Genomic DNA, 15,739 nt, shown 5'->3' with positions numbered 1-15,739 from the left:
AGCGAAGAAGAATCCGTCACAGCGCGCATGCGCTCCATTACAGCTGTATTGCCTGTGAGGGTCAGCAGACCCCAGGCTCAGTCCGGGTCCTGTATCTGTGGTCCATGATGTTAAAGACAGTCTTCCGGAGACTCCGGACCTTTGGCGGGCCGCCGGGCCTCCTGTCTGCCGGCTCAGCTCGCTCGTTCGGCGGCTGTCCTCCGGAACTGTCCGCCTCGCAAATCAGGAGCACATTTCTGGACTTCTTCCGGGAGAAACACGAGCATCTGGTGGTCCCGTCCTCCCCGGTCCGGCCTAGAGGGGACCCCAGCTTGCTGTTCGTCAACGCCGGCATGAACCAGGTCAGTGTGGACACGGTCTGGTCCGTTCAGCCCGGGCTGGTGTACGAGCCGCAACACATAGCATATTTTCGGGGCTGAACAGAAACAGGTTGGAGTCTGTGAAGAGTCTGAGCTGTGCCGGGCTGAGGTCAGCTCTTCTTCTCTCCTCTCAGTTTAAGCCGGTCTTCCTGGGGACAGTGGACCCTCGCTGTGAGATGGCCTCTTACCGCCGTGTGGTCAACAGCCAGAAATGTGTCCGAGCCGGCGGCAAACACAATGACCTGGACGATGTGGGCAGAGACCTGTACCACCACACCTTCTTTGAGATGCTGGGAAACTGGTCCTTTGGAGACTACTTCAAGGTGAGGAGCAGGTGACTTCCTGTTTACTGCAGCAGGTCGCTTCCTGTTTAACCCCCTCTGTGCCATCTAATCAGGAGGAGGCGTGTCAAATGGCGTGGAGCCTCCTCACAGAGCATTATGGAATCCCTGCCGACAGGCTGTACGTATCTTATTTTGGGGGGGACGCTGCGTCGGGTTTGCCGGCAGATGAGGAGACCCGACAGATCTGGCTGGACGTAGGGTAGGTGTTTCTGTAGCAGGTGTCCCTCTGCTTCCTGGTCAGCTGACTAACCCATCTGCTCCTCAGGGTCCCTCCTGGTCGCCTACTACCATTTGGCCTGAAGGAGAATTTCTGGGAGATGGGGGACTCAGGCCCGTGCGGCCCCTGCACTGAGATCCACTACGACTACGTAGGGGGTCGAGATGCTGCGGTGCTCGTCAATGCTGACAGTCCAGAGGTGGTAGAGATCTGGAACCTGGTCTTCATGCAGTATAACAGGTTAACATACACACAATCACACACAAACACAACCAGCTGCCACCCTCATGTCTAAGTGTGTGTGTGTGTGTGCGCTCAGGGAGGCGGACCACAGTCTGCGGCAGCTGCCACAGCTTAGCGTGGACACTGGGATGGGACTGGAGCGGCTGGTGAGCGTCCTACAGGGAAAGCGATCGAACTACGACACCGACCTGTTCGCCCCGCTGCTGCACGCCATCCAGCAGGTATGTGGGCCCAGATCGCTGCACAGCAGCACTTAGCCATCGTTCTGCTGTCTAGTAACATGTCTGACCTCTGACCTCAGAGGTCGCAGGTTCGGCCATATGGTGGCAGGACCGGCGCAGCAGACACAGGGCAGGTGGACTTGGCCTACAGAGTCGTTGCTGACCACATCCGGACTTTATCGGTCTGCATCGCCGACGGTGTTCATCCGGGAATGTCAGGCGCCGAGTGAGTCCCCCCCCCCCCCCCCCCCCCAGCCGTCAGTGTTGTGATGTGGTGCTGGCCGGCATTGTTTACTGTTTGTGTGTCAGGTTGGTGTTGAGGAGGATCCTGAGGCGGGCGGTCCGGTTCAGCGTGGAAGTCCTTCAGGCTCCTCAAGGAGCACTGGCCAGCTTGGTTCCAACTGTTGCACACATTCTGGTAAAATATATTTCCCATAGTCCCTCAGACAGGAAGTGCATTCTCCTCTGATGAGGACATATTTATGTAGACACACATTCTGTGGTCTGCAGGGTGACGCGTATCCAGAGCTGCACAGGGAGGCCAGCAGGGTGAGTCCATCAGTGGGTCAGAAACGTGTGATGGCAGACACGGTGTAACATCCTGGCATGGTGTCTCTTCTTTTGTATCATTGTGAACCAGTCATGTGACAGGAAGTTGTCTTCTTTCCAGATTGTGGACATCATCAATGAGAGCGAGGCTCACTTCCTGTCGTCTCTGCAGCAGGGCAGCAGGCTGATCCAGCGCACACTCAGCAGGAAGGACTACACACAGGAGGTCTTCCCCGGTCAGTTCACTTCCAGGTCTCTAGGAACAAGACACCAGTGATGTGATGTCATCGTGACCCGGTTTCTGTTTTCCAGCCTCGGTGGTCTGGTCTCTGCACAGGGACCTGGGTTTTCCTCTGGACCTGGTGGACCTCATGCTGGAGGAAAGGGGAGTTCAGGTGAACCGGCAGGAGCTGGATCGCCTGATCAAAGAGAACAACAAGGTTCTTCCTCACTCACATGCTTTAACAGCTTTAGCTCCCTGCATGCACCTGGGGGCATTAGCTTGAAGGACAGAGGGCTTTTATTGTGAATGACCTGTGGAGACACTAAGGTGGCAGTGCCTGCGTCTCAGGTGGCGGTGGAGCTGCGGTCGGGTGGCCCGGCCCCAGGGATGCTGGACGTCCTGAGCCTGGCTGAGCTACAGCGCCTCGGGGTCCCTCACACTGACGATGACCTCAAATACCGGTACAGCCTGGAACATGGCCGCTATGGTACGTCTCAACCGCACAGGTGACAGGCCCTCTCTGTGTTCAAACCTGTGACCTGCACAATCCCCCTCCCCCCACCCCCAGTGTTCCCAGCATGCAGTGCGACAGTCCTGGCCCTGTATACCGGTCAGACTCTTGTGTCAGAGGTCACCGAGGGGACACACTGTGGGGTCATCCTGGACCAGACCTGCTTCTATTCTGAGCAGGGGGGGCAATCACATGACCGAGGCTACTTCACCAGGGATGGACTGCAGGTCAGCTTAAAGAAGTGCACCATGGGAAATGTTGCTGCCATCGGGTGACTCCAGGTGTCCTTTGTCTCTCAGGATGTGGTGTACTCTGTGGACACAGTGTTCCAAGTGGGGGGGTACGTGGTCCATCAGGTGACTGCTGCTGACAGTCTGAAGACTGGAGACCAAGTCCAGCTGCACCTGGACCAGGTAGGAACCAGCAGCACAGAACCAATGTTTCCAATAAGAGAGAAGCCATGTACAGCTGTCCTTCTTTCTGCTATATCCCTCCCTGTCACCTGTCCTCAGGCCCACAGACTGTCCTGCATGGTGAAGCACACGGCCACTCACATTCTGAACTTTGCTCTAAGGAAGGTTCTGGGTCCTTCCGTTCAGCAGCGAGGATCTCATGTGTCAGCTGACCGCTTGCGCTTCGACTTCAGTGTGAAGGTCAAACTGTCCGTCTGGCTGCCGAGGTGAGACACCGCGAGAGTCCTGCTGGTTCTGATGTGTCCTGTTTGTCCTCCTCAGGGCCCTCTGAGCGTCTCTCAGCTGCAGCAGATAGAATCATGCGTTAACAACATCGTGTCGGCTAATCAGGTCGTCCACAGCCAGGAAGTCCCTCTGCAAAGAGCCAGGACCATCAGCGGACTGAGGACAGTGGACGAGGTAAATCTTTCTGTTTCATAGCCTTTTCTGCAGTCTCCTGTGGGCTGACGGTCCGTCTGTGCAGGTGTACCCGGACCCTGTGCGGGTTGTGTCAGTGGAGGTGCCGGCCTCTGCACTGCTGGACGGCATGATGGACAGAGAGATGTCTGTAGAGCTCTGCTGTGGAACGTAAGACCGAAACACACCTAATTACCTGTCCCTCCGTCTACCTGTCCACCTTTAATGTCTTCTGTCCACCCGTCGACCTTTGCATGTCTCCATCCGTCCTCCCATCTGAGGTTTATCTGTGTGTGAGTCTCTGCGGGTGCCTCAGGTCTTTTGTCTGTGTTTAGTCACCTGCTGCAGACCGGAGCCATTGAGGACTTGGTCATCGTCTCAGAGAGACAGATGGTGAAGGGCATCAGTCGCATTGTCGCTGTGACGGGAGAGGAAGCGATGCGGGTCAGTGATCACATGACTATTCTGATTTCTAAAATGTGTGACTGCTACTTTAACCCCTCTGAAACTTCAGGCCCGGGAGATGGGTCAGGTTTTGTCTCAGGATGTGGACTCACTGTCAACCAGACTGTCAGGCTCCTCCCCCTCCTGCCTTGAGTCCGCCCAGCGCCTCGCTAAGGAAGTCGGCATCCTCTCTGATGTAAGTGCAGTACCCATGGTGCATTGCAGCCTTTGAGACATCAGTGAAACATTCTGTGTGACCCTGAACTGTGTCTGGCAGGCTGTAGATAACACCCCCATCCCCCAGTGGCAGCGCAGGGAACTGCAGGGTCGACTCAGAGCCCTGCAGAGGAGCAGCAACACCGCCGTCAGGAAGCTGGAGACAAGAGAGGTCAAAACACACACAAGATACACATACAGGTGAAAATGTGTTCTGTACTGTTGCCCTGACGCCTTTTCCCATGATGCTTTGCTAAGGCCGCAGTAAGAGCCCAGGATCTGTTGAAGAAGAACAGCAGGAAGGACGTGCTGGTGGACTTGGTGGAAACAGACTCTTTGTCGGTACGAAGCTGCAGAACTGAAGAGCTCCACATGACCCATATAGACACTGTTGATGTTAGTTAGCTTAGCATTGCTAAGCAGCTGGTGGAGTCTGGCACTCCAGAATCATCCATCTTTAATCACAGACTGATCAATTAGTCGATCAAAGGGTCACTCAGAGGAAAACCTCAAAATAGATCTTTCTCATTTTTCTGCTGTTTATTAATAGATTACTGTTCAAGTGATTGATTAGCTGAGGATCATTGACTTTGATCAGTGATCAGTCTGCTGTGTTTCAGGTGGTGATGAAAACGGTGAACCACTTGAGTGCGGCAGTTCCGCTGAGTCATGTAATGCTGCTCGCTCACCAGAGGCATTCTGGGAAGGTGCTCTGTGCCTGCCAGGTTCCAAAGGTAACCATTTGATCCTCCTCCTGGGAACAAGCGTGTGTCTTGCAGGAGTGTTTCAACGGGATGATCAATGAATAAGAGGCTGGTTCTTCCCTCCACAGGGCTCTCCGTCCCTCACAGCCTCTGATTGGGCAGTAGCGGTGTGTCGTCGCCTTGGGGGGAGTGCTGGAGGGTCAGTGGTGGTTGCCCAGGGAACGGGGAGCAGCAGAGACATTAGAGAAGCCCTGAGCTGGGCTGAGGAGTTTGCCTGCCAGAAAACACAGCAATGACGTCGTAAAGGGACAATGACATTACAGTCTTCTGATGGAGACCTTAAGCCCCGCCCCCCAAATGTTTCTTTGTTTTAGAAGGAATAAAAACAAAAATAACTCGTCCTTTGTTTCCCTCTTTAATTTAACATCTGAACCAATCGGTGCAGGTGTTACTGACACGTCAGAGTACAAACAGGAAGCAGCTTGTTAGCAGCTCTTCAGGAGCATCTCAGCATCTCAGGATCTTCAGAGCAGGGAGACGTGGAGCCGCTGCAGGACGATGACACACATGAGATTTTCAAAATAAATTGCAGCAGTGTTTCTTCAGAAAGAAACGTGTGCATGCTCGCAGAGATGCTCAGTACCTCCTACATGTGGAGCTCGACCGCCCCAGAGGAGTCTTTTGTCCAAGATGTCAAAGGTGTCTGCAGGTAGAGAACAAGGTTCACATGAGCGGTGAAGACGTGCTCAGTGGACGTGTCTGTCCCAAAAAAGACTGAGAGGACTCACCGAACATCCCACAAAGTTATCAAAGTCAATGGTGAGGTCAGGTTCACTGTATTGAGCCACCAGCACCTGATTCAGACTGAAACCTGAGACACAGAGACCAGCAAGAGCTGGAGCAGGAGCTGGGGTCAGAGGTCAGTAAACAAGCAACACTTTCTAGCAGCTTCTTTCACAGCTGTCCTCATCTCTGTGGAACTCATTGTCCCTGAATTGTGCACATCCCACTCGTCAACACGTTCTTGTCAGAATATTTACCGTGGGTTGGCAGAATAAAGCTTTTATTTTGACAGTTAAAGGGGGTCTAATGACACCAGATCCATCTTGGTCCACAGCCCCTGAAACTCCAGCAGACCCAGTTTTCCACTGCTTTCTGCAGCAGAGTTCAGGAGCTGCAGCTGATGATCAATACTACTATAAACACTGTGATCAGTTATTATTTGGACCTGTTTGATATATCAGTGTTTTATGGCTGTGAATTTTATTCACAGTCAGACCTGGTCCTGTTCAAGGTTTCTTCCTGTTAAAGGGACACTGTTGATCTGAAGGGGTTCAGGCTCTGGGTCTCTGTAAAGAGCTTTGAGACAGTTCTGACTGTAAAATGAGCTGTATGAATAAATAAATAAAAAGATAAGACAGACAACTTATCAATTTCATACTTGACTGCACCTAAAAGGCTACTATGAACTCACCCCTCTGCTGGGCGATGGTGGTACCCCATCAGGAACCTGGAACAGGATGTTCAGAACAAGGACTCTGCAGACAGCTACAGACCTGCAACCCTGAATCGCAAAACCCACAAAGCTGCAGCCGGCCTCGGCGTCCCCTGTGTCACGTGGTCCTCCTCCAGCTGGATGTGCTATGTTACCGCTGTAAATAAGTCGGGATCAGGATCACCCTTACTCTGTTTTTTATTGATTTGAATCAATGATGCAGGCTCCAACAAGGGATTTATTGAGCCTGCATCCATACAGCAGGAGGCGCTGTCATCGCTCAGCGTGGGGAAGGACTGGGTAATCTGTCATTCCTGCCGACCCGTCACACAGCTCCACACACACACTGAGGGACACAGCTGGTGGAAGCTTCCAGCTCAGGTCAGACAGCTTTGATGATCGAAATCTGTTCAGTCTAACACGGCTTGTTAATAAACACTAAGATCTGATTGATCACTGTTTAATCTGCACTTTTAACAACAACACAGATTCTTATCAGCTGACAAACGGACCACAGCGGAGTGTGTGCGTGTGTGTGTCTGTGTGTGCATGTGTCCTCTGTAAACCTGATCTTCCAGACTGAGAGCTGTGTGTGTCTGTGTGTGCCCTCTGTAAACCTGTTCTTCCAGACTGAGAGCTGTTTGTGGTGTGTGTGTGATGAGCTGAACGTGCTGTCAGCTGCTTTAATGTCATCAGCCAATCAGGTCGTAAACAGATACAAAAGTGCGTATTGATCACCTGGTTTCAGAGTAAAGATCCGGACTGGTTGGATAGGTCCATCAGGTGTTGGTTTCTGTGATGACGTCAGAGATGAGAGCACCGCTGGAAATGTGTCTTCCTCAAACAGGTCTGGAAGCAGCGCTGCCGCAGAGCTTCGTAGTCCTGGTTCAGGTTCATGACCTTTGACCTCTCAGACATAAAACAACCTGTTCAAAAGAAGAAGGCAATGATCCACGGAAAACCAGAGCCAGAGGGTTCAGAGGAACAGATGGTCAGCCTGGCTGCAGGTCCTTGGGTCCATCAGGTCCAACCATCAGACAGCTCATTCACAGTATTGATCTCTGACATGACGGATCAGGCTTATTTTTTTTTTTTATTAAATATTTGACAGGACAGACCACTGGTGCTTTTATTGTGAAGGCTTACAGAGACAGAAAGAGACAGACAGACAGACAGAGAGACAGAGACAGACAGAGAGAGACAGAGACAGAGCGACAGACAGACAGAGAGAAACAGCAACAGACAGAAAGCGACAGACAGACAGACAGACAGACAGACAGAGACAGAGAGCGACAGACAGACAGAGAGACAGACAGAGAAAGAGACAGAGAGAGACAAGAAGACAGAGGGAAACAGAGCGACAGACAGAAAGAGAGCGACAGAGACAGACAGAGACAGAGAGCGACAGACAGACAGAGAGACAGAGCGACAGACAGACAGAGAGACAGAGCGACAGACAGACACAGAGACACAGAGAGAGACAGACAGACAGACAGAGAGACAGAGAGAGAGACAGCCAGACAGACAGAGAGAGAGAGAGACAGACAGACAGACAGACTTTATTCCTGCTGCAATTATCGCTGTTTCCAACCAAACTAAAAGCAGCAACTCACCATCACGTTACAGACGGAGGCTCTCACACACACACACACACAGACACACGAACACACTTTACCTCAACAAAAGTAAAACTACAGAAAACAGGCAGCAGGTGTGTGACCCAGACACCTTTTTAATTTGATCAATTTTGCTAATCGTGTATCAGAGTAACTGAGATTAAATTGAGATTAGATTATTTCATGATTACATTCAAGACCACACTCAGATTAAATCCCTGCAGGACTGTCAGCATGCTCCAGGAGAGGGCGCCTGTCAGTTAATGGCGAGGCAGAGCCACTGCAAGAGCAGAAGAGATTAACAATGATCAGGTGACACAGTACCAACCAATAACAACACAGCAGACAGATGGGGGGGGGGGGGGCACACAGACACACCTGCTGCAGATCCAGTTGAATCTGCCCCTGGTTCTTCTTGTCCAGAGTTCTGAACATCTCTGTGGGAGCAAAACACTTTATATAAAAAAATCACTGCAAGACCTGCAGAGCCAGTCCCCTCAGTCCTGATGATGAATCTGGTTTCAAGACTCATGAGACTCACTGAAGAGCAGCTCCAGGCGGATCAAGCAGCCGACGAAGCCGTCGAAGTCCACAGCGTAACTGCTGTCAGCGTAGCGACTGACGATTTCCTGGATCACAGCACTGTTCACCTGGAAACCTGGAACACAGACCAGAACTTTAGGAACCACCAAACCCTTCACACCAGAAGGGCCGCCACTAGAACGCTAACCCTGCCTGCCTTCAGAGGTGGGACAGACACCACAGCAATGTGGGGCCCGGTCCTTACCAGCTTCTGCCAGAGCCACTCTCATCTCATGACTGCTCATCGAACCGGAACAGTCTGAGTCGTGGTGCTTAAAGATCTCCTACAGCCCACAAGAAAACATGTTTATTTGAATCAATGTGAGGGGTTCAGGAACCTGTGCGTGGATCGGTCGGTCGGGTCTCACCAAGTATCTCTGGATCTTCATCCACACACGGTGGAACTCCAGCAGACCCAGTCTGGAGCTTCCATCAGTCTGAACAGCAGTTAAAGACCACAGACGACCGAATGGACCACTGTCAGCCCACCTCACATGCATGCCTTTATGATCTGTCCCGTCATAATCAATCATCTGAATTAGTGATCAATGATCTGGGCTTAACTGTTTCTGTCATTATTGATCAGATTTATCAATTTTCTTTTTAGTATCTCACTGAGGATACATCCATCAGGCTGATGATGTCACGGCAGGTCTGCAGACTGAAGCCATCAGTTTTAACATCTGTTCCTAGAAACACACAGACACACACACACACACACACAGACACAGAGAAACGCACACACACAGAAACACACACACACACACAAAACAGACACACACACACACACACACACACACAAAAACAAACACACACACAAACACACACAAGCACACACACGCACAGAAACACACACGGACACAGAAACACACACACAGACACACACACACACACAAAAACAGACACACACGCACAGAAACACACACGGACACAGAAACACACACACAGACACACACACACACACACAGGCACACACAGAAACACACACACAGACACACACAGCTGTAGTGTACATGTGATTTGCTGGGACAGCACTTCATGTCCTCAGAGACTTTGTTCTTACTCTGAGTAACCACGCGGTCCAGAATCTGATGCAGCTCAGAGGTGGAGATCTCAGCATCCTTTAACACAGAGGAGACATGGTGGGTCATGTGACAGGAAGTGAAACTGTCAGCAGAATCAGTAGAAACTGTTGTTACGTTTCCAGAGATCTGCAGGAAGAGCCGCTTGAAGTGAGGGTCTACGTCCTGCTGCCTGACGTCCGGCTGGAGGGAGACAGGTTGTGGAAACCATGAATGGGTGGAGCTTTGGTCATATGATCAGATGTGTTATGATCTGTTACAGACCTCCTCAATGTTGGCGTCTACATCCTCCTCCATCGGACTGAAACACAATGAAACAGTGATATCAGAGGCAGCACCAATCCAACCAGTCTGACCAGTACCATGTCTCCCAGGGTCCCTGACCTGCTGTGGGCCTGCTTCTCGGTGAACACCCTGAGGATGAAGCTCCCATTGCGGTGTGGTTCGAAGGTGGAGGGGACAATCACGTACTCTCCAGGTGGCAGTTTAAATCGATCACACACCTCCCTCAGATTGGTAAAGGTTTGACTGCGAGCCACCGCCGCTCTCCTCAGCAAGACGTCTGGGCCCAGATGGGCGTTGGTGCGACCTTTATACTGAACAAAGAAGAAGAACCACCTGTCTGTCAGGTACCGACTGTACTGTGCTGACAGTTAACAGACATGACACCAGAGTGTGTGCCGTCAGAGAAACCAGGGCGGAGACCCCAAGCCCAATCCATGACCTGCTTGAGGGAGTGGATCTCAGCTGCCCCTGTTACTACCATGACCCTGGTGGGCATGGTGGTTGGAGGATGAAACAGAACTCTGACTCACCTCATCAGGAACCTGGAAAGAAAAACAGAATGAGACAGCATGAGACACGAGTCTGGAATGTGCTCATTCGAGGTCAGGAGGTCACCAGGGACTGGTGGTAGACTGTGTGTGTTCATGCCTCATAGATGGCGAAGCCGATGGTGTTGAGGTCTCGTCCGAAGCGCCTCTCCCTTCTAGCGTCCTTCTGCATGAGACCAATCAAGACAGTGCAGCCGTCCTCACCGTCGTGAGGGTCATCGTCCACATCGTCCAGCTGGATGAAGAACTGAGGGTTTGAGCAGAATGTGGCTGCAGAGACACAGAGAGTCAGGGGAGACACATACAGAGCAGCTCTCCGTTTAACCTTTGACCTCCAACAGGAACATATCTGGTTCTGATCAAATAAAGCCATCACATACCAGTGTAGTTCCTACAACCACCAGCAGTGGCACCAGTTTTCCAAACGCCTTCAAACTCCACGTAGTTCCAGCGGGCAACCTCGTTGTCGGTCAATGCATCCGGCGTCAGATTACAGATGTCGAGGCGGGAAAACTGGAGCAGGAAGTCAGTGTAGGACATCCTGTAGGTCAAAGAGAGAGACATCAACCTCCACAAACCTTTATTTCACTTCAGAAATCCAGCAACAGGCTCCACCCACCAGAACTCTCCGTCCTCTGCAGAGTGGTCCAGTCTGCTCCGTTCCTCTGGCTGCACCATGTCCCACTCCCTCGAGCTAAAACCCAAACCGAGTCAGTCCCTCTGTCTATGAACCAGGTGGGACACGCTTAACAAGACTCACTTGTCACTCCAAGCTCCAGTCCACTCCACCTGACCCCAGGGGTTCCTGATCCGGATCAGCTCCACCAGAGAACCGAACCGATGAACCTGCAGAGCCAACCAGCTGTGGGCATCTCTCCAGCTCTAACCAGACTGAAATAAAGCATCGTGCAGGTTTTGCTGAATGCCTCACCTTCTCTGCTGCGGTGATGGAGTACGCGTGACCTTTGACCAGCTTCTGACTTGTGATGGCCTCAGTTTCATTCGAGCTGGAAGTCTGAACAGCAGAGACACACGTCAACAATTAGCAGCATGTTACAGCTCTAATAACATGCTGATGGTGCGGCCGAAACATCACATCTTAACAAAATATGCTAATGAGCTAAATTAAATATGGTAATCAGCAACTAAAAGTCCTAGAAAAGCATTTTGCTCAATGTCAGAGGAGAAACGTTTACATCGATAGAGCAGCCGAGCAGTGAGCCGCGCTTCAGAGCTTTCCTCATGATGTTGAAGAGGAAGGGCGGCTCCTCCTTCAAGTTGAAACTCTCAGCGATGCCTCCGGTGAAATCCTCAAAACCTTCGATACTAGAACCTCCATTCAGAGCCTCATAAGAGCCGTTCACCCTGCAGGCAGAGACGAGGCAGTGCTAATCAATCACACTGCATCCTGTGATCATATTGGTGATATTGGTGGTAAATCAGTTGTACCTGTTGAGTCATCACGCCTATCTGCAGCTGTGTTTGTTTTCCAGGCTGAGTTGATGGAGTACAGCCTGCTCCACCCTCATGCTATCACCACCAGCACCCACCAACAGTCACACCAACAATCACACCAACAAACACACCCACACATCCCGTCACAGAGCTTCCCCGGGTCAGCCGAGGTCACAGCAATGTTTAATGAGTCCAGTCCCAAATACTGAGAGTGGCTACAGAGGTGGTGTGTGTGTGTTTGTGTGTGTGTGTGTTTGTGTGTGCGTGAGTGCGTGTTTGTTTTTGTGTGTGTGTTTGTGTGTGTGCATGCGTGTTTGTTTGTGTGTGCATGCGTGTGTGTGTTTGTGTGTTTGTTTGTTTGTGCGTGTGTGTGTTTGTGTGCGTGTATGCGTGTTTGTTTGTGTGTGTGTTTGTGTGCGTGCATGCATGCATGTTTGTGCGTGTGCGTGCGTATGTGTGTGTGTGTGTGTGCATGCGTGTTTGTGTGCATGTTTGTGTGCATGTGTTTGTTTGTGTGTGTGTTTGTGTGTGCGTGTTTGTTTGTGTGTGTGCTTGTTTGTGTGTGTGTTTGTGTGCATGTTTATCGCAAGCCATTCATATCACATTTTGCCAGTACTTAAAACGCAGTTTTTTACGTCGTAGTTACGTCAGACAGCAGGTACAGTAAAGTTAAGCATGTTTTGTGATGATAATGCTAACATGCTAATTCATCCTCTTAGCTTAGCATAGCTTACTTGGCGTAGGCCTTCTCCAGCAGGGCACTCCAGAACTCGTCTCCCTCTGCTGAGTGGACGAACAGCAGCTTCCCATCTCTGACCGGCAGACGGTCGTCCACGACCACGTCCACCCACTCACCGTACTGCCACAGCTGCACAGACAGACATGATGTCACTTCCTCTGAGGACTCTGCACATCCTGTTCAATGGTGTCAGTGCCCTGCTGTAGTGAAGGTGGACAGTGGTCTGTTGCCATAGTTACATCATAAACAGATTAGGCAAAAGAAACAATGCTGACAGAAACAGGAAGTAAACAGTGGCCTGTATTAACCCTACACTGACCGCAGCGTCACACTTTTTAAACTCAGAAGCATCAATACTTGGTGTCTTTTCAGTTTGTGACTGAGGTGAAGATTTGATACTAGAGTGTTTCATTTGCATCATGATGTCACTTCCTGTGGAAGACAAACAGTTTGTGAGCCGCTCATGCTCCTGACTGTCAGTCGGACCCACTGAAGGTCAGTCAGACCCACTGGCGGTCAGTCGGACTCACTGACAGTCAGAACTGTGGACAGAGCTTCTGTGACGTCACCCGTGGGGGCCGGCGATCGCGGAGGCAGGAAACACATGCTGTGATACGGCCTGTCACTCAAAGCAGTCATGCTCATAATTTTTTCATATTTAATTGATTAAATTATGTTATATCCATATTGGATGATATTTCATGCCGTTATATTTTTACAGTATTCCAGGTATATACGACCATTCTGTGACCCGAGTTTTTGTTATTGTTTATCATTCAGATCAGATTAGATTTCTAACCTGTTAATATTTCTGAACATGCATGGAGGACCTGGACAGGTGCTCCCACCACATATAAACCATGTCTCCACCAAACTGTTAGAACTGATGGAGCTGATGGAGGAGCAGAGAAGTCTTTAGGAGGACTCTACAGGTCCAGAGGCTCCAACCTCCTGCACTCTGGAATGGGACAGACCAACATGACAGGAGGGTTTCTGAACCTCACAGAACAGCTTCAGGTCTGAACCTGTCTGCTGCTTCGTCCTCGTCATCCTGACGGCTCCTATTAGTTTGCTCGGGGGGGATTTTTCTGAACTGATGGAGCTGAAGGAGGAGCAGAGAAGTCTTTAAGAGGACTCTACAGGTCCAGAGGCTCCAACCTCCTGCACCTCTGGAATGGGACAGACCAACATGACAGGAGGGTTTCTGAACCTCACAGAACAGCTTCAGGTCTGAACCTGTCTGCTGCTCCGTCCTCGTCGTCCTGACGGCTCCTATTGGTTTGCTCGGGGGGGATTTTTCTTACCTGGAAGTGGAAGATGCCGGCGTACTGCGAGGTGAAGCTCTGCCTGGGAGGCACCACTCTGATCAGAATCTGAGGGTCCAGAGTCAGGGAGGCGATGGCAGCCAGCAGCCAGCAGTCTCCTGACAGTGCACACACAGGTCACATGACCACACAGGTCAGCTTTCCATTGGTGCTCTGTGTGTGGCGTATGCCTCAGAAGTCTTACCCAGGACTCCTTGACAGATGTCGGTCCTTTTGGCTCCATCAATGACGAACTTAGGGTCAGAACACAGCTCCTGATTGGACGAGACAGCAGCTCAGTAACAATCATTCCTTCTGTCTCCAGTGAAGACGTTAGAACACATGTAATGTCAACATTAGACAGAAGGTGAACACAGAGCAGCTTAATGTTTAACACAGACTGAGTCACTCAGTGTGGAGCTGGTTTCAGTCAGTTTATCAGAACACAGCTCCAAAAGGTGACTCCCTAAAACCCACAAACAAACAAGATATGAAATCTAATCTGGTCCTGGTCATGAGCCATTGGTCCTGCACACTGGTTCAGACCAACTGGAGTAAACTGAGAGCTTCAAGGTGGACTCATGAACAAGCTGGTTCATGATTTGCTTAGCTAAGCTTAGCAAATCATGAACCAGCTTGGTTCATTAGGCAGACACCAAGTCCACCTTTAACCTTGAAGCTCTCAGTTTAACAAAGACTCCAGCTGGTCTGAACCAGTGTGTAGGACCAATGGCTGAAGCTCCTTCTCCACCCTCATCAGCAGGAGGCCCCCCTCTGGGTCTCATTAAAGTCATCCCTGAGTCAGAACCGCAGGTTAAAGATGCAACAACATGAGACGAAACAAGGCGCTGTGACTGATGAACTCACTGTGGGCCGTCTCCACTCCACGCCAACAGTTTTGGATGAGTAGCGTCCAAGCTGGTTATACCCCAGAGAGTCCCAGTCGGCGGGGAAGGTGGGGTCGCAGAATAACGAGCCGCTCTGCAGGCTCTCACGCAGCAGATGCTCAAAGTCCTGCTGGTTGAAGGAGACGGCATTGACCCGACTGCCGGCACTGTCCTCAGCCTGGGCCTTCCTCCTTGCCAAGTCTGCCGCCATCCTCGCCATCCTGAGATTGTGTCAGTCAAGTGGGACTGGGAGAAGTTACTGATGGTCTGCTGAGGTTGTCTGAGGAGGTCAGTGTGGGTCTGAGTCCTTAAAGGGTGTCAGGTGTATGAGGGAGGAACCTCAGTCCAGGTGACGGAGCTGTGATATCAGTGCACTTAGAGTGCAGAGCAAACAGTCTTGAAGCACACACACACACACACACATACACAGACTGAGGCACACACACACACATACACACACATACACAGACTGAGGCACACACACGCACACATAGATACACACACACACACAGATACACACACACACACACACACACACAAATACACACACAGACACACATACACAGACTGAGGCACACACAGACACACACATACACAGACACACACACACACTGAGACACACACATACACACACACACACAGACAGACACACACACACAGACTGAGGCACAGACACACACAGAGAGACACACACACTCGCAGTCAGAACAGTTGATCTTAATAACAAGCAGCTTTAAGGGTTAAATAAATGTGGTCCACTTTGTTTTCGGAGGACGTGTGTGTTCGGGTGTGTGCTTTTTTGAGTGTTTCTTTGCGTGTGTGCAGACTGTTGGAGGTTTTGATGCA

The 15,739-nt window shown here is 50.9% G+C and overlaps 2 protein-coding genes and 1 long non-coding RNA gene across 7 annotated transcripts; 1 reads left to right on the top strand and 2 right to left on the bottom strand.

Annotated features, from left to right (window-relative positions):
* Positions 1 to 5: 5 nt before the first annotated feature.
* Positions 6 to 5,733, top strand: aars2 (alanyl-tRNA synthetase 2, mitochondrial (putative)). Of its 2 annotated transcripts, XM_028414013.1 has the most exons (23): positions 6 to 341; positions 494 to 682; positions 757 to 902; positions 969 to 1,160; positions 1,240 to 1,384; positions 1,465 to 1,610; positions 1,694 to 1,802; positions 1,895 to 1,933; positions 2,055 to 2,169; positions 2,246 to 2,373; positions 2,505 to 2,643; positions 2,725 to 2,894; positions 2,967 to 3,080; positions 3,180 to 3,320; positions 3,402 to 3,539; positions 3,604 to 3,707; positions 3,872 to 3,980; positions 4,051 to 4,176; positions 4,258 to 4,368; positions 4,455 to 4,538; positions 4,817 to 4,930; positions 5,029 to 5,239; positions 5,346 to 5,733. In XM_028414013.1, exons 1-22 carry the CDS (start codon positions 105 to 107, stop codon positions 5,194 to 5,196), a joined length of 2,964 nt encoding a protein of 987 aa, XP_028269814.1. In that variant the 5' UTR covers positions 6 to 104; the 3' UTR covers positions 5,197 to 5,239; positions 5,346 to 5,733. The 2 variants fall into 2 exon arrangements, with proteins under 2 accessions (XP_028269814.1, XP_028269822.1); XM_028414021.1 differs by lacking the exon at positions 5,346 to 5,733 and having other exon boundaries at positions 5,029 to 5,301.
* Positions 5,299 to 6,364, bottom strand: LOC114441223 (uncharacterized). Its single transcript, XR_003671250.1, has 3 exons — positions 5,689 to 6,364; positions 5,544 to 5,603; positions 5,299 to 5,448 (listed from the first exon to the last, which is right to left on the bottom strand). It is a non-coding gene; the product is annotated as an uncharacterized LOC114441223 (long non-coding RNA).
* Positions 6,365 to 8,102: 1,738 nt separating this feature from the next.
* Positions 8,103 to 15,265, bottom strand: LOC114434210 (calpain-2 catalytic subunit-like). 4 transcript variants are annotated; one of them, XM_028403234.1, is made up of 21 exons: positions 14,874 to 15,265; positions 14,212 to 14,281; positions 14,007 to 14,125; positions 12,698 to 12,831; positions 11,705 to 11,873; positions 11,440 to 11,523; positions 11,269 to 11,354; positions 11,128 to 11,202; positions 10,889 to 11,049; positions 10,609 to 10,778; positions 10,491 to 10,502; positions 10,060 to 10,271; positions 9,940 to 9,976; positions 9,793 to 9,858; positions 9,657 to 9,714; positions 9,218 to 9,282; positions 8,962 to 9,030; positions 8,742 to 8,877; positions 8,553 to 8,669; positions 8,390 to 8,448; positions 8,103 to 8,291 (listed from the first exon to the last, which is right to left on the bottom strand). In XM_028403234.1, exons 1-21 carry the CDS (start codon positions 15,111 to 15,113, stop codon positions 8,268 to 8,270), a joined length of 2,163 nt encoding a protein of 720 aa, XP_028259035.1. In that variant the 5' UTR covers positions 15,114 to 15,265; the 3' UTR covers positions 8,103 to 8,267. The 4 variants fall into 4 exon arrangements, 3 of the variants coding, with proteins under 3 accessions (XP_028259035.1, XP_028259044.1, XP_028259053.1); XM_028403243.1 differs by having other exon boundaries at positions 8,751 to 8,877; XM_028403252.1 differs by having other exon boundaries at positions 8,799 to 8,877; positions 14,874 to 15,264.
* Positions 15,266 to 15,739: the final 474 nt, after the last annotated feature.

The sequence above is a fragment of the Parambassis ranga genome, chromosome 1, assembly GCF_900634625.1.
Source record: "Parambassis ranga chromosome 1, fParRan2.1, whole genome shotgun sequence".
Lineage (NCBI taxonomy): Eukaryota > Metazoa > Chordata > Actinopteri > Ambassidae > Parambassis > Parambassis ranga.
This window is presented reverse-complemented; position numbering and strand designations above follow the sequence as displayed.